The sequence below is a fragment of the Rhineura floridana genome, chromosome 8 (assembly GCF_030035675.1).
Source record: "Rhineura floridana isolate rRhiFlo1 chromosome 8, rRhiFlo1.hap2, whole genome shotgun sequence".
Lineage (NCBI taxonomy): Eukaryota > Metazoa > Chordata > Lepidosauria > Squamata > Rhineuridae > Rhineura > Rhineura floridana.
This window is the reverse complement of record NC_084487.1, coordinates 115,399,708-115,423,477: the sequence shown is the minus strand read 5'-3', so window position 1 is coordinate 115,423,477 and position 23,770 is coordinate 115,399,708. Positions and strand designations below refer to the sequence as shown.

The 23,770-nt window shown below is 41.9% G+C and overlaps 1 protein-coding gene across 5 annotated transcripts in view; it reads left to right on the top strand.

Moving 5' to 3' along the window:
• HGF (hepatocyte growth factor) overlaps positions 1-15,779 on the top strand; it is an 88,521-nt gene extending 72,742 nt beyond the window's left edge. For all 5 annotated transcript variants that reach the window (XM_061582164.1, XM_061582163.1, XM_061582161.1 and 2 more), the window contains 4 exons: positions 3,192-3,298; positions 7,580-7,725; positions 8,833-9,122; positions 14,416-15,779. In XM_061582164.1, coding sequence (XP_061438148.1) covers positions 3,192-3,298; positions 7,580-7,725; positions 8,833-9,000 — 421 coding nt within the window. In that variant the 3' untranslated portion in view covers positions 9,001-9,122; positions 14,416-15,779. The remainder of the gene's footprint in view (positions 1-3,191; positions 3,299-7,579; positions 7,726-8,832; positions 9,123-14,415) is intronic.
• The last annotated feature ends 7,991 nt before the right edge of the window (positions 15,780-23,770 follow it).

The following is a 23,770-nucleotide window of genomic DNA, read 5'->3' as shown; positions in this document are numbered from 1 at the left end:
CTAGACCTCTCCCAAAAAGAAATCTCTGGACATTAAGCAGGTAGAGAAAATTTCATCTTGCTTTTTAAATCATAGTTCACATCATTCGCATAGTTTCAAAGTCAAAGGCATCAGTAATTACAGTCTACGTGGTCCTTTATAGAGTAATATAAGAAAAAAAGACAGATCCATAATCCAGTACAAAATGTGACTGGAATTGACAATGATGGAAAGCGAGCAGGGTACAGGCAAAGCAGGAATAACAAACAAACAGTGGCGGAATAATGGGTAGGAGCAAGTGTAATAAGGGATCACTGTGATTTTGTTTAATTACTATTTGCTGATATTTTTATAGCAAATTTGCTCTTTTCAGAGTAGAAGTCTAAGTGTGCCTTGTATATAGCAAACTCTAGTTTTGACAGTTAAGGGACACCTTAATTCTCTCTGCCCCAGATGCCATGCCAAGGCAGGAAGCTAGCCCTCCTTCTTCCGTTTTAGCACACAGAAAATTTAGGATCTGGGAATGAGTTTCAGACAAGTTTAATTAAACATTACAGAAGAGAAAATAAATGAGGTTAGACAACAACATAGAAGCAAAGTAAAATACAAGCTAAGGCATTTCAGATCTAAAGCATTGATACATTCAGGTACTCATCTTAATCCATAATTACCTGAAAAACAAGGTTCTCTGGGTAGTAGGCAAGATGTGCACTCCTCAGAAGAGATTAGGTGCTGAAGGAAGGAATATGAAGACATGGTAAAGGAGTCGACAGAAGGGATCACAACTAGCCCACTCCTTGTGTTGATTAATTCTGAATTAAGAATGTATATTCCTTTGTAGAATATACATTTATGATACATTCCTTAGTTTAATCGCTAGCTATCACAATTATTTATTTATTTAATTTAATTTATATACCGCCCTAAGCCAAAAAGGCTCTCTGGGCGGTGTACATAAGAGATAAAACAAGCACAATATATAAATACAATAAGTATAACAAAATCAAAGATCAAAACAAACAATAACGAAGAACCAACAATGTCAAAATACAACAATAATGAAAATACTGATAAAATACACTATAAAATACAATTTAAAATACACTTTAAAATGCCTGGGAGTATAAGAAGGTTTTCACCTGGTGCCGAAAGGATAGCAGCGTCGGTGCCAGGCGTACCTCATCGGGGAGACTATTCCACAGTTTGGGGGCCACTACCGAAAAGGCCCTAGTTCTAGTCACAACCCTCCGGGCTTCACGATGGGATGGCACCTGGAGGAAGGCCTTAGATGTTGAGCGCAGTGTACGGGTAGATTCATATTGGGAGAGGCGTTCCACCAGGTATTGCGATCCCATGCCGTGTAGGGCTTTATAGGTCAAAACCAGCACTTTGAATTTAGCCCGGAAACAAATAGGAAGCCAGTGCAGATGAGCCAGAACAGGTGTTATATGAGCAGACCTTCTGGTCCGCGTCAGTAATCTGGCCGCTGCATTCTGGACTAGCTGTAGTTTCCGAACTATCTTCAAGGGCAGCCCAATGTAGAGCGCATTGCAGTAGTCCAACCTAGAAGTTACCAGAGCGTGAACAACTGAGGCGAGGTCGTCACTGTCCAGATAGGGATGTAGCTGGGCTACCAGTCGAAGATGGTAGAAAGCATTCCGTGCCACCGAGGCCACCTGGGTCTCGAGAGACAAGGAAGGATCGAAAAGAACTCCCAAGCTACGAACCTGTTCCTTCAAGGGGAGTGTAACCCCATCAAGAACAGGATGAACATCCTCCATCTGGGCAGTGAAGGCACTCACCAACAGCGTCTCGGTCTTGTCAGGATTGAGCTTCATTTTGTTAGCCCCCATCCAGTCCACTATCGCGGCCAGGCAATGGTTTAGCACGTTAACAGCCTCACCTGAAGAGGATGAAAAGGAGAAATAGAGCTGCGTGTCATCAGCATACTGAGGACAACGCACCCCAAAACTCCTGATGACCGCACCCAGCGGCTTCATGTAGATGTTAAAAAGCATGGGGGACAGTACCGATCCCTGCGGGACTCCACAATGGAGAGTCCAGGGTGTCGAGCAATGTTCCCCAAGCACTACCTTCTGGTGACGACCCACCAAGTAGGAGTGGAGCCACTGCCAAGCAGTACCCCCAACTCCCAACTCCGTGAGTCTTCCCAGAAGGATACCATGGTCGATGGTATCAAAAGCAGCTGAGAGATCAAGGAGAATCAACAGAGTCACACTCCCCCTGTCCCTCTCCCGACAGAGGTCATCATACAGGGCGACCAAGGCTGTTTCAGTGCCAAAACCGGGCCTAAAACCGGATTGAAATGGATCAAGATAATCAGTGTCATCCAAGAGCCCCTGGAGCTGGCCGGCATCCACCCGCTCCAGGATCTTGCCCAGGAACGGAACATTCGCCACAGGTCTATAGTTGTTCAAGTTGTCTGGGACCAAGGAGGGTTTCTTCAGGAGTGGTCTCACCACCGCCTCTTTTAGGCAGTCAGCGACCACTCCCTCTCTTAAAGAGGCATTTATTACCTCCTTGGCCCAGCCGGTGGTTCCGGTCCTGCCAGCTTTCACCAGCCAAGAGGGGCAAGGATCCAGTACAGACGTGGTCGCCCGCACCAGTCCAAGGATCCTGTCAACATCCTCAAGCTGCACAGACTGAAATCCAATAAATGAGGACAAGACCGTGATCTGGATATCACAACTCTTTCAACAAGCCTTTTAAGTAGAGACTTTATACCCCTCTGTGTCTGGAATTGCTTTTTAAGATGTTTTTAAAGTTATTTTTTAAAGATGTTTTTAAGAAGTTTTGTTTTAACATGTTTTACAGTCTTTTGTTTTTAAGATGTTTTAAAGTGCATTTTTGTGTTTTTGTTTGCTGCCCTGGGCTTCTTCTGGGAGGAAAGGCAGGATATAAATAAAATAAAATATCAGAGAAATAACAAAACCATTCTAAATTATAGCAGGATGGTACATTCCTCAGATATCTGAAAATATGCAAGAAATTCAATAAATTTCACCTTCAGATTAACATACATTAAACTGTTTGTACATGGGAGCATGTTTGGTACACATCTGAGCATACCAAAAATTGTCAATTAGGAATTCTGATACAACCTGTTATCTCTGTGAAAACAAAGTTAATTGACTGGTAAAAGGGCTGGTAAAAATAAGTATGTATCTGTCCCTGTTGTCATCTCTTTTCAGGCCAGCAGTAAGCAGTGATGCTGTGGCTATCATCAGGTTGCCCATTTCTGGATGTACCATTCCAGAAGGCACTACTTGCACTGTTTATGGATGGGGACATACAGGAAGTAAGAGACCTTGTTTTAAAACAGAACATGCCAATAGGCACCTAAGATTCCAGTCTCTGTATGTTAATGTATGTGGGAAAATGTTGAAAGGTCTTGCTTTTTTCTGAATATTGGTTTGGATAGAGTCACCACTGCTAAGAGGCCAATTTGGAAGTTCCCACCTGGAAAAAACAATCCAAGGAATATCGAAGGAAACAAAGAGAGTTTTCATAACACTACCAAAATTTATGTGGGGATTCCACACATCCCTAATATAATACAAAGCAGCAACATATAGATGAATGCATGGTCTGCTTCATTTTACTTTTGAAAGTTGTTTTAAATTCTCCCCCAAACTGGTGTCTTGAATCCTTTTATGTCTTAATAACTTTTATGTCCTCCCTGTATTTCCTGTTGAATTCAAGGCCACCTGCTTTCAAGAAGCTGTACTTAGCTTAATAAACTATTATAAATGTTTTGGATGCTCTTGTGGGGGCTACCACTCAGTTTGTGTGACTATAAGTTATGTATGGGTAGACTGAGGCAATGTCAGGATTTTGATCCACCCCCCTCGAAAAAACCATAGTGGTAATATGTTAGATGAGACATGCTGGGTTTTCTGTGTGAATAAACAGCACACTTGCATTCCTATTGCCCTTTGAACAACATACTGGGGCCATGTTTGCAATATGGCATTCATACTAGGGCTATCCAGAAGGCATTTGTTGCAAAGCACCTTGTGTTGGGTCAGCAGGACAGACTGGGGATTCTGTTGGTGTACCGCCCACCCTGCTGCCCAACAGACTCCCTAGCTGAGCTGAAAGAGGTGGTCTTGGGTGTACTGTTGAGATCCCCCAGACTGTTGGTTCTGGGGGATGTCAACATCCATGCCGAGGCCACCTTATCCAGGGTGGCTCAGGATTTCATGGTCTCCATGATAACCATGGGACTTTCCCAATATGCCATTGGCCCAACACATGTAGCAGGGCATACTCTAGACTTGGTTTTTTCAACTGGACATGGAGATGGTGATCTGAATGTGGTGGGCCTTACATTAGTCCCTCTGTCATGAACAGATCACTGCTTGCTGAAGTTTAGACTTACAGCGACTTTTCCCCTCTGCAAGGGTGGGGGACCTATTAAGTTGGTCTGCCCCCAGAGACTAATGGATCCGGATGGTTTCCAAAGGGCTCTGGGGTGTTTTCCAGCTGATAGGGCTGGCGCTCCTGTCGAAACCCTGGTTGAGCTGTGGAATACAGAAATGACCCAGGCGGTTGACATGATTGCTCCTGAGTGCCCTCTCCTGTGTAGAGCCCGTACAGCTCCATGGTATACCCCAGAGCTGAGAACGATGACACAATATAGGAGATGGTTTGAGTGCAGATGGAGACGAATTCCTGGTGGATGCAATTACACACTGGTAAGTGCTTATGGTAAGCTGTATTTAGAGGCAGTGAGGGCAGCAAAAAACCAATATTTTGCTGCCACTATCAAATGATCAATCTACCGCCCAGCGGAGCTCTTCAGAATTGCCAAGGGGCTATTACACACTGGCCCCAAGGACATTGTAGAACCATCTGAGGCTCACTGTAATGAATTTGCTAGGCACTTCCAGGATAAAATATTTAGCATCTGCCAGGACTTAGACTCCAGTGTTATAGCAGGTGAATCAAGCGGGGTATCCAGAGCATAGCCTTGTCCCAATTTCTTGGATGAGTTTCAGTGGGTACAGCTTGAGGATGTTGACAAGGTGCTTGGACAGGTTTGTGCAACCACTTCTGTGCCAGATCCTTGCCCTTATTGGCTAATGAAAGCTAGCAGGGATGGAACAGCCAGCTGGCCCAGGGAAGTAATTAATGCCTCTTTGCAAGAGGGGGTGGTCCCTGGCTGCCTGAAAGAGGCGGTAGTGAGACCACTCCTGAAGAGACCCTCCCTGGACCCAGAAAATCTTAATAATTATAGGCCGGTAGCAAATGTTCCATTCCTGGGCAAGGTCCTTGAACGAGTGGTGGCAGGCCAGCTCCAGACATTCTTGGATGAGACCTATTATCTGGATCCATTTCAGTTGGGTCTCAGGTGTGGTTTTGGCATGGAAACAGCCTTGGTTGTCCTGTATGATGACCTCTGTCGGGAGAGAGACAGGGGGAGTGTGATTTTGTTGATTCTCCTTGATCTCTCAGCGGCTTTTGATACCATCGACCATGGTATCGTTCTTGGAAGACTAGCTGAGTTGGGAGTGGGAGGGACTGCATGGCAATGGTTCCACTCCTACTTGGCTGGTGGGCTCCAGACAGTGGTGCTTGGGGAACATTGCTTAGCACCCTGGACCTGGACCCTGGTCAGTTCTGTCCCCCATGCTGTTCAACATCTACATGAAACTATTGGGTGCGCTCATCCGGAGCTTTGGAGTGCATTGCCATCAGTATGCTGATGACACGCAGCTCTATTTCTCCTTTTAATCTTCTTCAGGTGAGGCTGTCAATGTGCTGAACTGGTGCCTGGCTGCGACAATGGACTGGATGATGGCTAATAAACTGAGGCTCAATCCAGACAAGACTGAGATGCTGCTAGTGGGCAGTTCGTCTGACCGGATGGTGGATGTCCAACCTGTCCTGGGTGGGGTTGCACTCTCCCTGAAGGAGTAGATTTGTAGCTTGGGGGTTCTCCTAGAACCATCTCTGTCACTTGAGGCTCAGGTAGCTTCAGTGGCACAGAGTGCCTTCTACCAACTTTGGTTGGTGGCCCAGGTACGCCCCTATCTGGACTGGGATAATCTGGCTTCAGTTGTCCATGCTCTGGTAACCCCCAAGTTAGATTACTGCAATGCGCTCTACGTAGGGCTGCCTTTGAAGATGGTTTGGAAACTGCAGCTTGTGCAAAATGCAGCGGCTAGATTGGTAATAGGGACCAGACGGTTCGAACACATAAAACCGCTTGCATTGGCTGCCTGTATGTTTCCGAGTTCAATTCAAGGTGCTGGTTTTAACCTATAAAGCCTTACACGGCTTAGGACCACAATACCTGATGGAACGCCTCTCCCAACATGAACCCACCCATACACTACGCTCAACATCCAAGGCCCTCCTCCTGGTGCCTACTCTGAAGGAAGCTGGGTGTCTGGCAACAAGGGAGAGGGCCTTCTCAGTGGTGCCCCCCAAATGATGGAATGATCTCCCTGATGAGGTGCGTCTGACGCCAACACTGTTAACTTTTTGGCGTCAGGTCAAGACTTTCCCAGACATTTTAGCATGTGTTTTTAAATTGCTTTTTAAAAATGTGTTTTTAATTTTGTATATTTGTTTTTAATGTTTTTAATTGTTGTAAACCACCCAGAGAGCTTCAGCTATGGGGCGGCATACAAATGCAAATAAATAAATACATAAATAAATGCTTCATGTGCATCCACATTTGTTGATTGTTGGGTTTCCGAAGCCAATTGGCACTGTTAGATTTCAAACAAACTAAGCTGCTTTGGGAACTAAGGTTGTAATTGGCCTACATAAAGTAGGTAATATGTGGACTTCCCATGGAGAACTTTTCCTAATCTTATTGAAACTCTCTTTTTTCTTTCTTTGAAATTCCATGCATTTGTCATTCTGAGAAGGAACCTCCAAATAACCTGAGAAGTTTAATTTTGGTGACCTGTAGAAATAACTCATGTACTCTGAATACCTTCCCTACTGCATAGAGAGTTCCTTCACCAGCACTGGACTTGCAGCATAACGTTCTGTTGCTTGACCAACAATATGCATTCATGTTTGCTGTGGGTCTCACTAATGGAGAATGTGTTGCACACAGCACCATGTGTATCGTAAAATCATATCTTACAATTTTAACTAACTAATCAGGAAAAGAGTATGTAGTTTTGTTGTGTGTATGGTATGGAAAGATCTCTTTTGCTGTTCTCCTCCTGGTATTTATCAGGTATGGTCACTATTCTTCAGAAACAGAACAGTGAACTTGATTTGACTTTCTGTTTACCTTTTAACAAAGCAAATGGACCTGATATCTGGTCAAATGTTTCAGTAGAATTGCTTTTGAGAAGATGGCTTTTAGAATGACAGCTTTATATATGCTTAGAATGGTGTGTAAATCAGATTAATATATATCTCAAAATGTGCAATTAATTTTGTTTTGTCATGATATTTAACCGAGGCAAAGTCTGTTTTATAGATACATATTTCCATTTGAACCAATATAGAATCCATATTTGGGGACTTTTTGTGAGAAAAAATGTGTCCTTCATTGTTGAGGCTAGAATAAAGAACAGCTCATTTTTTCATTTATGTTTTTTAATTTCAGATGCAGCCTTTGATGGGCGACTTCGAGAAGCAAACATGATCATCATGGGACATGAGCGCTGCAATCAGGATTTTGGAGCAAATGTAGCCATGAAAGAATCAGAAATGTGTGCCAGGGCTGAGAGCATTGGCAGTGGAACTTGTGAGGTACTATTTTATCTGCTTATTTAACTTATTTATATTTATATCTCCTCCTTTCTTCAAGGATCTCACAACTTCTCTCCACTCATTTTTATCCCCAAAATGATCCTGTGTTGTAGATCAGGCTGAGACATGATAACTGGTTGGAGGTCACCCAGTGAACTCCATGGCCAGAGGTGTAGTGGTCCAGGGTCTCAGGGGGGGTCTTAAACCCTTTACTTTTCTGGGAGCAGGGTCCCTATGTCTCCAGTGTCCTATGAGCCAATCAGCATGAAAGGGGAGTGTGTTCACCACTGAGAATAGTCCTTGTCCTTTCCTGCTGATTGGGGCCAATCAGAGTGAAAGGTGGTGAGTCAGCCACTGAGAAGACTCTTCTCAGTAGCTAACACACTCCTTTCATGCTGATTGGCTCCTAGGGACATCTGTTGTTGTGGGAGAAGTTGCACATGGAAAGAACTAAGGAGTGTGGGGATGACAATGGAGAGAAAGCAAGGGGGCATGGCTGTGAGCGGACATGGTGTGACTCTGTTGAAGGGACCCAGCACTTCTGAATTTGTCACTACACTACTGTCCATGGCTGAGAATAGATTTGAACGAGGGTCTTCCTAGTCTGACACTTGAGCCTTTACACATGGGCACCTTGCACATAAAGAAATATATTGGAAATCTGTAGAACAACTTCTTCCATCTTCTTCTCTGTAGTTATAACATTAAGCTTAGATTGGAGACAACCATTATGAACTGCTAAAGTTCTTATTCCAAAACAGGGGATATGAGCTTCCAAGACATTGTCATGCTAAGCAGAGTCTGTTTTTAGGATGAAACCTAATAAGATTCCCTTAGCCTATATTTTGTTAGAATTACTTATATAGATAGATAATGTACTAGCATCATTGAAATTAGTGTAAGTTTTGCCTTTGATTTCAGTGAATCAAGATTAAATTGCAGTGACACATTGTTCTTATCCCTGTGGATGGGCTAAAGTGGTCCCTGGCATAACTGCATACATCAGGATTTTATAGGGTATATATGGGGTAGTTTGCAATTTTTGTTCTATAAACATGTATGTATCCTTCTATTTATCTTGTTCTTTGTTCTCTTTTTACTTTCTAGCGGGATTATGGTGGTCCATTGGTCTGTGAGCAAAACAAAATTAAACTAGTAGTGGGAGTGATCATTCCTGGGCGTGGATGTGCAATTCGCAGACGACCTGGGATTTTTGTCAGGGTGGCCTTCTATTCCAAATGGATACATAAAATCTTAATGACATACAGATCATAGCTGAACGCTCCAGTACAGAAAACAAATTCCAGTTGTGGGAACATTTTGGAAAGTATGAAATCAAAGTGTAATGGAAAGATCATTAATTCTTTAAACAAACAGCAAAAATCAAGTACTGCTTGGTAATCAAGTTTTGCTGATATTTATAGATATTTCTGTCATGTTTTGTCTCTTGGTGTGTTACGTGAACTGTAGTATAAGCAAGTATGGTGAACTTTTTCCTGATGATACTTGAATGGGAAAGCAAAATTTCAAAATATGAGCGCTGGATAAAGATGTGTTCTATGGAATTAGAATGTCCAGTTTCTTATGTGTTGCTGTTTACATCAGCTGGTTGACGAGACATAAACACATTTTGAAATGTACAATATTTTCCCTTGCCTATGTAAGCCTCTTAATTCTTCTTCAGGTCAGTGATAATGCATGCATTAGCCAGAAATGATGCTACCCCCTACTAAAAGCAAAATCAAATTATATTTTAATCCCCTTTATAAACGGTCCCTTGGATTTATAGCCCAGTTTAGCAAATATACTACAAGCTACAATTCCTGATGGTAGGGGGAATCATTGGCATAAACTGTTTATGGGATTTGGTTGTATGTTCCCCATTTTAAACTATGAAAAAATATTCTAAATTAATGGAGATATCTAGAAGATGTTTGATAGTTAGGTTTTCTATACATAATTACAATACAGAGAGTATTAGAGGAAACTATGAATGGGTTTCAGCAAGCCTAAGGCAGACTATTGTTTTCCCAAGTGTATCAGCAGGACCCAAAGATGTGTGCAACTAATTATTAGTGCCCAATTGGGCTTCTGATGTGTTCCTTGTTCCAGTGTACCATGTGGAAAATCACTTTGAGACTGAGGAAGTTTTCAACAGGTGGAGTGCCTGCTATTCCATATCCTTCTACTCCACTTATACCAGCTGATTTCCCCCTGCTTCCCAATCTCCAGCCAAGGTCCTAAGATGTGTGATGGAATGCTGGTTTAGAACCTGGGGTGGGATAAGAGCAGATGGGAGCAGGCATTTTACAAACTGATAACTGTTTTGTTAAGCAACAGGTACAGAAACTTCCCTTCTGTAGTAGAAATTGCATGAAACATTAAAACTATATTTAATGGAGGTGTAAAATTGAAGCAGTTTGCAAATTCAGATATATCAGGTTAAATCCTTTTCGTTACTAGAAGATAGCGTGTACTCACAGTTGTGGTGTGTAGTCATTCAATGAAGAATGCAGCAAATAATCCCCATTCAGTAACGCGTTTTTAAATGTATGGATTTAGCATACCTGGAGTCTTTTCAAATGAGCTCATGTTATTATTATAAGTCCTGGTATTCTCCAGATGGATGTTGCAGTTACCACTGGTCCTGTGTTTGTTTTTACCTTCAGAGGAGGATGACAATATTTACTATAATATTGCTCTTGTATTTCGTAATAATAGCTGTCATCCATTTAAAATGCTGGACTCCAAATTTATAAAAATGGGTGTATGCCTTTACTGGTAAGCAGCAAATCTCCTCTAAAGAATGGAATTACAGAGTGCATAAATCTTCATTTACAGCTATCTACAGCTTTGCTAGATCAGGGTTTTAAACATGTGGATTCTTACCAAAGGGTTCCAGGATGTTTGCTTGTATTTTCAAAACTGATAAAACATCCTTGTTCCATGAGTAAGGCATTGCTATGATTAAGGATTAGGGAGAAATTTAAGTTTGTATTTAAAGGCAAACTTAACTAATCAGGCACTTCCAAAGCAAGCTGCTAACTGAAACTAAACCATCCTTTGAAAAGGCATACTTCTCCAAGTATAGCAATACAATTCTCCAGCCAAGTAATGTAAAAAAAAAATGCACATACTAGGGTAAAGTGTGAATATAAATTGCATATATCTGTATGAAAATATTGTACAATGCATTATATTAGAGAAAATTGCTTTGCAAAAATGTGTTTATTAGGCAAAATTGTATAGAAAAAGGGGTGTATTGGGAGAAATGCGCACTAAAATGCTGATGAATTTTCATGAGGACTTTTTAAAAAATAAAATGTTAAACTGTCATGGAATAGTGGAGAACTGAATTTAAGATTAGAAAAATTTGAAATGGAGAGAAACCAAAACTGACAGATTAGTCCATCCCTAGCTGTAATATGCGGCTTGCATGGATGAAGTCATAGCAACATTCTTGGTAAGTCCATACTGTTATGTTTCCTGTCATTTACAATCCCATTATGCTGCCAAACATTAGATGCACAGCCTTGTGTCAAAATGACAGAGGACTGTTTCACATGTTATGTTGCAGCAAACTTGCGTACACTGACAGAGAACAAGAGCTGATCCTATTTTCTCTGACAAGTGGATCTGATGCATGGCTTTTCAAACTCCTCTTTGTTGCAATCACACGTCCATTTCAATAATTCGGTAAATACCTTTAAAACATAATGTGTGAAGCAAACCTTATTTGCCAGTCCCTAATATCTGACCAACGAGAAAAGGCTTTTGTGTAAGGCTTCTGTATGCTTATGCTATCTTTCTATTCAAAAGCTTAGTAATTAATTTTTAGGCAAGAATTTCAGAACTTTTAATAGAAATAATGACTTAAAAAAGACCCACACATGTTCAAGCCAAAAATGATGTATGAGTCATGAAACTGGCATTTCCAACTTTGGCGCACATGCACACACAAAGAGACTATAGTGTTGACATGAATTTTTGAGGCTTGTACTCCTGAATTGGGATCTAACCCAACCCATAGCTCATTAACTAAAGTTCTTGGATTTAAGCCAGTTTAACCTGGCTAAAATTAATGCAGCTGGACCTATATAAATCCAATTCCTTCAGTTTAACAGGGTTATGGCTCCAGTTGTAAGTTATTGTGAAACTGTTATTCTCTTTCCCTAAAAACCTTTTTGAGTTATATCCAGCGAAGTCACTGTGTGAGTAGAATGACTTCTGATCACACAACAGAACTTCCCCTCCCTCTCTTCTCCACATGTACCTCCCCATCTGCTCTGGAGGGTTGAGGGAAGCTCCAGATCAGATATGGGGGGGGGAGTGCATGGAAGGGAAGAAAGGAAGGGAATGTTCTTTTGCACAAATAGAAGTCATTCTGCTCATGCAAGACTTCATGGGATATAACCCAAAATATTTCTCAGATGCAAGAAGATAATAGTGGGCTGTAATTAAAATGTCTTTCACTTTGCATTTTTATCAAGATTTATGGACCCTCTGTATTATATATAAGTGCAGGTATTTTGTATTATGTATGCAGACATTTTGTTTGGTGTAATAAAAATGATTCTAAAATATTATACACTTCTGCTGTGCAGAAGACAATATGACTTTATATATATATATATAAAATATATATGGGGGGTAGACAACATGTAAGACTTTTAAAATATTTGTTCTGAGCCAAGCCTCAGTAGAATTAATTGTACAAAGTCTATAATTTAGAACGTAATATTTCTGTAAGCGCTTGCCTATCAGGCATTCTTTGGGGGCTCATTCACACAGTGCTTTTTCTGTCCTGATCATCTCTTGGTATGCATTCATGCGGATAAATGTAATATGTGGATTAGGCAGCCATGGAGTACAGCCCATACATTGTTGTAATCCCCTCTGATTCAGGCAGCTGAGGTCTAGCAAACTCAAGATATACCTGGGTCTGGAGCCTGCATGGTCCGTAAGCTTTGCATGTTACAATAACTTCTGACGCTGTTAATGACTGACCAGAGCACATTAAACTGCACCCACTCTTGTGGCTCTCAGATGCAAGTTGTTGCAGTCACTTGCAAACAGCATAATTGGCTATTAAAATATGCAGTCTTTGGCTCTCAGGTGTGTCAGTAATTAGCTGGAGATGAGGGAGAACAAAGAAACACTGCATGACAGAAAGGTGAATCATGCTTTAAATCTGCAAAATGTAGACTGGGATCCAAAAAGCTACTTGCACATGGCTTGCAACTGGGTTAAAACTGGATTTTAACCCAACTGGATTAAAAAAACCCAGCTGATTTCTGCCTGACCCCTGCCCAAATCACAGACCGTATAACAATAGTTCTTTTGAAACAACCCTTAGTGAGGCATTGGAGGGCTGCTGTTCAGTTAAAAACAAGTCCAAAGAGCCTTTGTGCTCAAACAGAGGCTACTTCACAGTTCTTAGGATCCTGGCCTGTGGGTCACACTAGACATAGCTAGGATCCCTGTGATTAGGCACTCCTGCAGTTTTTGTTTTACTAATTAGCGTGAGATTGCTTTGAGGATCAGAAAAGTAGTGCCCTGGTACATGGTGTTTAGCCCTTTTTCCTAATCCAAATCTTCCCGCCCTTCAAGCTATCAGATATATTTATTACGGTCATAGACCAATAAAACAGTTATAAAACATACATACATAGAAAAGTTAAAACATTTGTGTCAATAAAATGGAAGAGAAAGACTTAATATAAAAATAATATATCACAAATTTAGTTACCTTATGCATTAGCCATTTAGATGAGGGTCAGAGGTATTTAATTTTAATAACGTTAGGTACAGAGAGAGGACATTCAGATTTCATTCCACTTAAATGGACATGGTTAAATTTCTCCTAATGGAAATACTTGTAGTACAGAATTTTGCTACTGATTGCGTAATATGAACAGAATGGTCAGCAAGGAGATATTTGACATAAGAGTCCTCACTTCTTCCTGGGAAGGAAGTAATTAGAGGCTTAATCAGACGGTGTCTAGAGTCATGCTATAAAGGACAGTACAAGAAGACATGGATTAGTGATTCAACCTCTCCAGCATTGCAAGGGCATGTTCGTTCACTATAGGGTGTTTTATTATATCTGCCTATCAATACCGCATTTGGTAGACAATTTAACCTTGCCCACACAAATGCCTTCCGATATTTAGGTATAGATAAATTAGAAAGATACGACATTGGTTGTTGGGGATTGGTGTTAAATATCTGTTTTCTAATGAAAGCAAAATGCTGTTGGAGATCCACATCTTTGACTGTCTGGAGAATTTGTTCTTTGGTTTTTACAAAGCCCATGGCTAAAATAGCAGGAACAGAATATCCCAAGGCTGTTATCTTTTTTATAATCATCGATTGCCATGATGAGGGGGTTATGGAGGTGGAAGAAGCTAGATACAGCTTCAGGGGCCAGTACAATTTTGATGAGTGAAAAGACATGGGAGGAAAGTGTTTAAACATCTTCTCCTAGAACGACACTTCCCTGATCTTCAAAGCAATCCCATGTTCATTAGTAAAACACGCACACATAAGAGGGTTCCATGGTTACAATTAGTTTGGTCCTATGTTTTTCCACATGGTTGAGCAAATACCTGGAGATGGATGTTCAAGACTGCTAGAAGGGACAGAAAAACAAGTGTGTTAATTGGCCCTTGGTCTTTCTCCTTTTGCTAGTGATGGAATCTGAAAAACAAAGAAAGGGGAACAGAACGATATTTGGCAAAGAATTTGTGCTTCATATATTCCTATGGATATTGCTTGTTGGTACCCGTGGTACTTTACCATGCAAGTGTTACAGTTACAGCACTCATGCTACGAAGGACACTGTCAAGGAATTATGTAATGACTTTAGTAACATTTCTCTTCTATTATACCTGGACAACTGTTGGGAAGTTCATCACCTGAACAAGCAGTTTTCCTCATGGAGCAAACTCCAAAGTAGGTTTTGATTATCTATGTTGTTTCCTTACATGTGCATAATTTTTATATTTGCATTGTATCTGTGCTATTTGATTATTGTGCTAAAACCTTCATTGAGTTCAAAATGTGCAGAGCAACTTAAGACAGATCTCAACATTACAAGAAACATGAAGTATCTACCCAAAAATGGCAGCCTATGTCTATTCCCTCCTGCCCCTCAGCAACATAGAATACAACTTACTCCATGTCCTGATGTCACTGCACTGTGTGTTAAATGATGTCAGGGCATGGGTGAGTAGAACAAGATGTTACTAATGAAGAAAGTGGAACTCAGCACAGTTTCAGTGGGCAGCCCTATGCTTTTTGGAACATCTACTTACATCTTTAGTCCTTTAATCTGTGCCTGTTAGCACCCCGTTAAAAATGCAATGGGAATATTGACATGAACAGACAGTGGAAAAATAGGGCAGATAAATTTTTGTTCGAGGTCAAAATCTTGATTCATTGCTTGAAATGAATAGATGTGTTTTGTGTGTGGAATTTGGTTTGAAAGATGCAGAAGATGAATAGTTTAATATGAGTTTTTTAAAAAAAATAAATAAATGGATGTTTTAATTTATTGTTGTATTGGTTTTACCATACACATGCCTTCAGGTGATGCTTAGGAAGCAGAGGTTTTTTTTTAATTTGTTTTTACCTTAGTGGGATTGTATTGTCCTTTCTAAAATATATATAAAAAGATTATGGGTCAAGTCATCCCCTGAGAAATCAGTAGGTTTCAGTTTATTTGATTTATGATGATACATTATGCCATATTAAAAGTGCTCTTTCTTTTCCATGTTTACTGGTATATTATTAATTTGTTAGTATTGGCCTGCTGATGAAAAGAACCATGTAATTTTCTTAAACTCATTATTGAGAGTATCACTTCAGTTTTACAGTGCTGTAAATGGAACACAGTTTAATTTTTTCTTCAATATTTTCCTGTATAAATAGATGCGGCCAGTTGATGTTGATGCTACTACCACTTGGAAATCTGTTTAACACTATGGCTCTGACTTTACAATAATTATGTAACTAAGGGCATCATCACTAGCCATTAAAGTTGGTATTTTTGTATCTGTATTATTATTAATAAAATATTTTATCAAAAAGCTGTACATGTCCGTTATCTGAATATTTTTTTAAAAAAAGATATGCTAAGATGAGATGGAAAATTGTACTGATCATTGTGCAGCAGCTCTATTGAATGCACTCAGAAGAATCTAATTTAGTGCCCAGAGTTAAGTGGCACAATTATAGTAGATCAGGGGTTCCCAAACTTGTGGTCCATGGACCCCCAGTGGTCTGTGAGTTTCATTCAGAAGTTAGTGGCATGACCACATTAAATATTCATATTGATTTTTAATTGTATTTTCCATAGAATTCCAATTCCAATACATTAAAATACAATATAGGAAGTAAAAGAAGCAATAAAATTACAATTAAATATCATACAGTGTCTAGCATGGTATATTACAATTGCTACAACAAGCAGAAAAATCATTAAGTGATCCACCAAGATCCTCAGCATTTTCAACTGGTCTATGGGGGGGAAAGTTAGAGGGGGAAAGTATGAGAATAGTACTAGAGTCTACTAAAGAGACCTCATACAGTTGATGCATGTGTGCATAAAAATCCAAGATGGCAGCAACAGTATTACCTGTTCTCATTAAGACCTTGCAGCACCTCATTGCAGCACCTCATTGCAGCACAGCAAAGTTTGAGGATGGTGGCCTGAATTCCAGAATAAAACTCAATGAAGTTTGGAAATGGATTTTATCCTATTTGAAATATTTCCTTTTTATTGTTTATAAGACTACATTAAGGCCCATACAAACAACAAGAGCCTCCAAACACTGAAAATCAATATAAATAAATTACAGTGAGACACATCTGTTAGGACCTCTTTTGATGTCACCTGAGGAAGCATGAGAGCCACTGTAGCATGTCTTCTTCTGTAAGTCTGTGATACTGGAAGTCTGAACGTTGCAAAGGGGAAAAAAGATGCCATCTTTCCTTCCTACATCTTTCCTTCCTAGTTGCTCTAGGTCTGGGGAGAACAAATTCTGCCATTGGACAGAGCTGCACAATGAACTCCTCCCACATCACTTCAGATTTCAGTTGTTACACTAGAAGCACATGAAAGGCCAAACTGCCATTAGAAATAACATCAGAAGAAGGACATAATTTTCTGACTGGCAATTAATAAAGTTGCTCACCCCTAGGGCTTTGTTAGAGAGTAGCCTGTATCTTTTGCAGCAGTCCCCAGGTCTCCTACCCTGGGTTGATTTGATTTAAATCCCTTCTTCTCTGAAGGACTCAGTTTTAATGATTTAAATGACAGTTTAACTCACAAACTAGGATATACCATCTCTCCTATTGTGGACATGCAATGCATTGTATGGTACAGCTCCATCATGGCCACTATTAAATCACCACTGTCTTCAGAGCTTATTTAATTTTATTAAACAAACAGATATCCAACCTTTCAGAAACACACACACATAAAACATACAACAATATATAAATGCATACATAACTCAGCTATCAATCATAATAAAACAGCAGGGGTGGGGAACTTTTTTTTTGCACATTAGCCCAGTGAAAAGCTATCCAGGGTTTCATTTCAGTAGTGGGTGAAATACAGTTATTTCCCATGGAAGCAGAAACATACATTTAATTCTTAGTAACTTCACAAAAGATTCACTTTCAATTACCCCATATACTTTTTTTTTACATTTTTCAAAAAAAGGTCTTCAGTACCCTGTCCTGACCATACAAAAAGCAAAAAGAACACAGTAATCCCAGTATTTATTACATTTATACCCCACCTTTCTTCCACTATGGAACCCAAGGAGGCATAAATGTGGTTCCCAGGTGGTCTTCCATCCAGGCATTGACCAGACCAGACCTGCTTAATTTCAATGCCTCACTAAACTGCTAAACTACTGAGCTAAATGGCCTGAGTCAGTATAAAGCAGATTCCTTTATTCTTAAAAGTGGAAAGAGACCAAAGGGCCACAGTGACTCTGAAATTTATTTATGTATTTTATTTATGACATTGATATACTGCTTTATTGTAAAAAACCTCAAAGTCGTTTACAGAAGAAATTAAAACAATAAAATTATTGGCAAAAACAGTTAAAAGACAGGTATTTTAAAACATCCAAAATAATAAAGTCAACAATGAGAAAAAAACTTATCTTCTACATGCCTGGGTAGGCTTGCTTAAACAAAAATGTTTTTAGGAGGTGCCAAAAAGTGTACAATAAAGGCACCTGCCTATTGTAAATAGGCAGGGAGCTCCAAAGTATAGGTGCTGCCACACTAAAAAACTGATTTCTTACTAGAGCCTGGTAGAAAATCAGCAATCAGTGCACATTTCAGAGCAGAGATATGTGCTGATAGGGTCTCTCTCATGTCAGCAATCGTGCCACAGCATTCTGCACTAACTGCAGCCCCTGGGTCAGGTTGTGCTGCATGGGGATTTCTGTGACCTTGGCTGACTGGCTGCCAGGTTTTTTTTTTAATTTTGGTTTTTGGTTAGGAATCTTGTCTTGTTGTGTGATGCTGAGTTTTCTGCCATACTCATAGGAATCTTGTTGTGATTGGTATGGTATTGCATTAAGGAAATTGTCACTGTATTTTGTTGTTCTTTTTCTATTTGCATGTCTATCTCTGACCTCACTCCTTTATATCCATAGAAGGAACAACAGTAGTTTCATGAGCTTAGCTGAATCCCCTTGAACCCACTGATAATCCATCATGTTGGTTGCATGTTGGTTTGTTTCTTGCCCAATAGTGGTAAAAGAGAATTCACATACTGGGAAGTGTGGCTGCAATTGCTATTGTTCCCAAGCTATTGCCTGTGAAGGTAGACCAAACCATGTGTTTTTTCTCTCTGCCAATTATTACTCCCTGGAATTGGGTTGGCTGTCAAAGTGAGTTTATAGCAGCCCCACAGAGTAGGCAGAAAAGGCTAGAAAATCTTCTTACTCTTACTCATTTCCAGAACTTGGGAAAGTTATTTTTTTGAACTACAGCTCCCATCAGCCTAATCCAGTGGCCATGTTGCCTAGGGCTGATGGGAGTTGTAGTTCAAAAAAGTAACTTTTCCAAGCTCTGCTCATTTCTCAAACCTCTTTCTGAAGTGAAGGGTCAAGTCTGCAAAGAAATTTGGAGCTGCCACTTTAAAAGCCTGGGGCAGGGCATTCCAGGCAAGGGGTTGCTTACCCTGCTTTGATATGGATATATTTATTTATTTATTTTTATTTAGTTGCATTTCTAAACCACCCTATAGCTAGCAGCTCCCAGGGCGGTGTACAACATGATAAAACCACAATATTTAAAATACAGCAAGTGTGTATTGCGCAAACAATATAAAACATTATATAAACAAAGTAAAAGAAAACTAGAAATAAAATAAGCAAGATTAAAAGCATAAAATACATTAAAATGCCTGGGTGAAGAGGTGGGTTTTTACCTGGCGCCGGAAAGATGACAGGGAAGGCGCCAGGCGTATCTCATCTGGGAGGGCATTCCATAATTCGGGGGCCACCACCGAAAAGGCCCTAGATCTTGTTACTGTTCTCTGGGCCTCTGTATGGGTTGGAACCCAGAGAAGGGCCTTAGACGTCGAGCGGAGTGAACGGGTAGGAACATAGTGAGAGAGGCGTTCCATCAGATATTGCAGTCCAGTGCCGTTAAGGGCTTTATAGGTAAGGACCAACACTTTGAATCTGGCCCGGAAACATATTGGAAGCCAGTGCAGTTGGGCCAGAATAGGTGTTATGTAAGAACTCTGGCTGCAGCATTCTGCACTAGCTGAAGTTTCCGAATCGTTTTCAAAGGTAACCCTACGTAGAGAGCATTACAGTAATCCAATCTAGAGGTTACCAGAGCATGAATAACTGAGGCTAGGTTCTCCCTGTCCAGATAGGGTCGTAGTTGGGCTACCAGCCGAAGCTGGTAAAACGCATTTCGTGCCACCGAGGCTACCTGAGCCTCAAGTGACAGAAGCGGATCTAATAAGATCCCCAAACTACGGACCTGTTCCTTTAGAGGGAGTGTAACCCCATCTAGGGCAGGTCTGACATCAACCATCTGAGCAGAGGGCCCTCCAACTAACAGCATCTCAGTCTTGTCAGGATTGAGTTTTAGTTTGTTCACTCTCATCCAGTCCATTATCGCGGCCAGGCAGCGGTTCAGTACAGCAACAGCCTCACCTGAAGAAGATGAAAAGAAGAAATAGAGCTGCGTATCATCAGCATATTGCTGGAAACGCACTCCATAACTCCTGATGACCTCACCCAGCGGCTTCATATAGATATTAAAAAGCATGGGGGACAGAACTGAGCCCTGCGGGACCCCATACTGGAGCACCCAGGGACTCGAGTAATGTTCCCCAAGCATCACCTTCTGGAGACGATTCCCAAGATAGGAGCACAGCCACCGCCAAGCAGTGCCTCCAACTCCTAAATCCGCGAGTAGCCCCAGAAGGATACCATGGTCGATGGTATCAAAAGCCGCCGAGAGATCAAGGAGAACCAACAGAGTTACACTCCCTCTGTCTTTCTCCCGACAGAGGTCATCATACAGGGCGACCAAGGCTGTTTCTGTACCAAACCCCGGCCGAAAGCCGGATTGAAATGGATCCAGATAATCAGTTTCATCCAAGAGAGCCTGGAGTTGGCGAGCGACCACGCGCTCTAGAACCTTGCCCAGAAATGGAACATTTGCTACCGCCCTATAGTTGTTAAAGTTATCAGGGTCCAAGGAGGGCTTTTTTAGGAGCGGTCTCACTATCGCCTGTTTCAGGCAAGGTGGGACCACTCCCTCTCGTAATGAGGCATTAATCACCTCCTTGGCCCAGCCGGCCGTTCCATTTCTGCTAGCTTTTATTAGCCACGAGAGGCAAGGGTCCAGAGCGAAAGTGGTCGCCCGTATCTGTCCAAGCACCTTGTCCACATCCTCGAGCTGTACCAACTGAAACTCATCCAATAAAATAGGACAAGACTGTGTTCTGGACACCTCATTAGATTCAACTGTTACAATATTGGAGTCAAGGTCCCGACGGATGTTTATGATCTTGTCTTGAAAATGCCTCGCAAACTCATTACAGCGGGCCATTGATGGTAATATTGCGTCCGGAGAACCAGAGTGTAAAAGTCTCCGGACAACCTTATAAAGTTCCGCTGGGCGGTTACAAGATGACTGAATGGAGGTAGCGAAGTATTGCTTCTTTGCCATCCTCACCGCCTTCACATAGCGTTTCGTGGAGGCCTTCACAAGTGCATAATTACAGCCGTCGGGAGTTCGTCTCCATTTACCCTCCAGCCGTCTCCTTTCTTGCTTCATCACTCTTAGCTCCTTGGTAAACCAAGGAGCCAACTGAGCTCTGCAATGGAGAGGGCGCACCGGGGTGATTGTGTCAACTGCCCGGGTCATTTCCGTATTCCAAAGAGTGACCAGGGTTTCGACAGGATCGTCAGTTTTATCAGCCGGAAAATCCCCCAGAGCCCTCTGAAATCCTTTCATTAGTCTCCGGGGACGGACCATCTTAATTGGTCCTCCACCCTTGCAGAGGGGAGAAGACGATGTGAGTCTAAATCTCAAGAGGCGATGATCTGTCCATGACAAAGGAATAGATGTAAGATTCCTCACTCCCAGATCACCTTCCCCCATTCCAGTGGCAAAAATCAAGTCTAGAGTATGTCCTGACACATGCGTTGGGCCAGTAACAAATTGAGACAGCCCCATAGCTGTCATGGAGGTCATGAAGTCATGAGCTGTTCCAGACAAGGCGGTCTCGGCATGGATGTTGAGATCCCCCAATACCAAAAGTTGGGGAGATCGCAACACCAAGTCCGAGACCACCTCTATCAGCTCAGTTAGGGAAGCTGTTGGGCAGCAGGGTGGACGGTACACCAACAGTATTCCCAGTCTGCCTCGCTGGCCCAATGTAATGTGCAGACACTCCAGGCCATTAGCCACTTGGATGGGGTGCCTGACAAGAGAGATGGAACTTCTATAGACCACAGCGATTCCCCCTCCCCGACTCTCGGATCTACCCAGATGCTGAACCGAATACCCAGGTGGGCACAGCTGGGAGAGATTAATACCTCCCAGATCGCTCACCCAGGTTTCGGTAATGCATGCCAGATCGGCCGCCTCATCCACGATTAAATCATAGATGAGGGAGGTTTTATTATTTACCGATCTGGCATTAAAAAGCAGCAACTGGAGATCCGAGAGTTGGCTGGTAGAACTACCAGCAATCCTGTGGATGTGGGGAGGACTGGAACACGGCACAGCCACCAGTTGTCTGGGCTGAGTTCCCCTTAACTGGCGTGTCCTCCTCACAGCGCCATACCACCCATTACCCGTCACTGCACTGATTGGGGCCCCCTCTGGTCCTCCCTCCCAACACCCTATCCTCTCCCCCAGGCACATAATAAAAATAAAATAAATAAAAAAACTCATACTCCATACACAATCACACACTCATTCATACAACCATTCATACACCCAAATAGCACAGCAATAACAGCAGGGTCCCAATAGCCACAAATAGCAACAGTGGCTGCTGTAACGTCAGGAGCTCAGAAGCGATGAAGCGGCAATGCCCCCCACCAGGCAACAACGACGACTGGAACGATCACAAAAGCAGCAGCAATGACAGTCAGCAGTGGCGGCAACAGTCCCCAAACATACACACTCACTCATACATACATTCAATAGCCAGCCACCCATTCATCACAACCAGATCAACACACCAACGCAGTCCCACACTCTGTGCACGTAGGAGCAGGCTCCAAGATCTCTCTTAAACAGTCAGATGGCAATGGTGACAAAAGACATAGGCCACCAACAGGAAGCAGCAACCGCAGCGGCAATGATGGAAAAACATACACACAGCTGCCAAAACGCCAGCAGCAGCAAGGAAACAAAGCCGCCACCGCCACGGGGCACAGGCTGCAATGCAGGGTGAAGCTCCTAGCAGGGGCAGCAACAAGGGCCTGATCTGCCGCGGCGACAGAAACAGAAGCGGACCACCCAGCAACGGCCAGTCACAGACCCGGCAAGCGGCAGACGTTGCCTGGTCGCAGCAAAGACTGACAAACCAGCAGCAGCAGCAACATGGGAACACAGCAGGCACAAGAATAATGCAGCAGCGACAGACAACGACGACAGATGACGAGGATATTTGCAGAGGATCCCTAGTCAACCCTTACCAACAACACAATCCTAACCATATCTACTCTGAAGTAAGTCCTATTGAGTTCTGTGGGGCTTATTCCATTAGTAAGCGTGCTTACAATTGCAGCATTCAGGGGCATCCATCTTTAATCCTAAGTGCTCCCATCTCCATAACACTAGGCTCCATTTTTCCTGCAATGGCCTTCTGGTGACTGACCTGGCCTGAGGGCACTTAAACCCTTCTTGCCAGAAGCAAGTGGGCTAGATTAAATGTTCCCTGCCCAGGGTCCCTAAACAGGTGAGAAGGAATGATTCCATCAGGTCAGCTGGACCTGGGAACATCCTTATTTAGCTAAGATTTCTATCTTAATTTCCAACAAGAGAAATGTTTTTGTTTGAATAGTATGCTCCAAGCAACTGTGGTTGATGCTTAATGTATCATACTTAATGACATCACTAGCATCTATCCTATGATATCACTAGGGCCCGCCCCATGACATCAATGGGGCTTGCTTCTGAAATCTCAGGGTTTGGGATGTGTCTGATCTGGCAACCTTATTCTGGCTAGTTTTCTTCTTCAAAAAACTGCAACATTAGCAAAACATGCACATGGATTTTTGAATGGTTAACTCCATTTTTAAATAAATATAAAGTTCTATACAAAATAAAATTTAGGCAATTTCAACCAAATCAACATGAGAAACTTAAAAGATGAACAATGAACTCAGTCTTCTTCACCTTTGTCTTTCTTGTTCATTGTATAGAAAAGAAGCTTTCCTGCTTTTTCAGTTCCCAACTTATTTCTGAATTTAGAATGAATTAGTCCAAAGGAGAGAAAAAATCTCTCTACATCTGCAGGAGAGGCCAC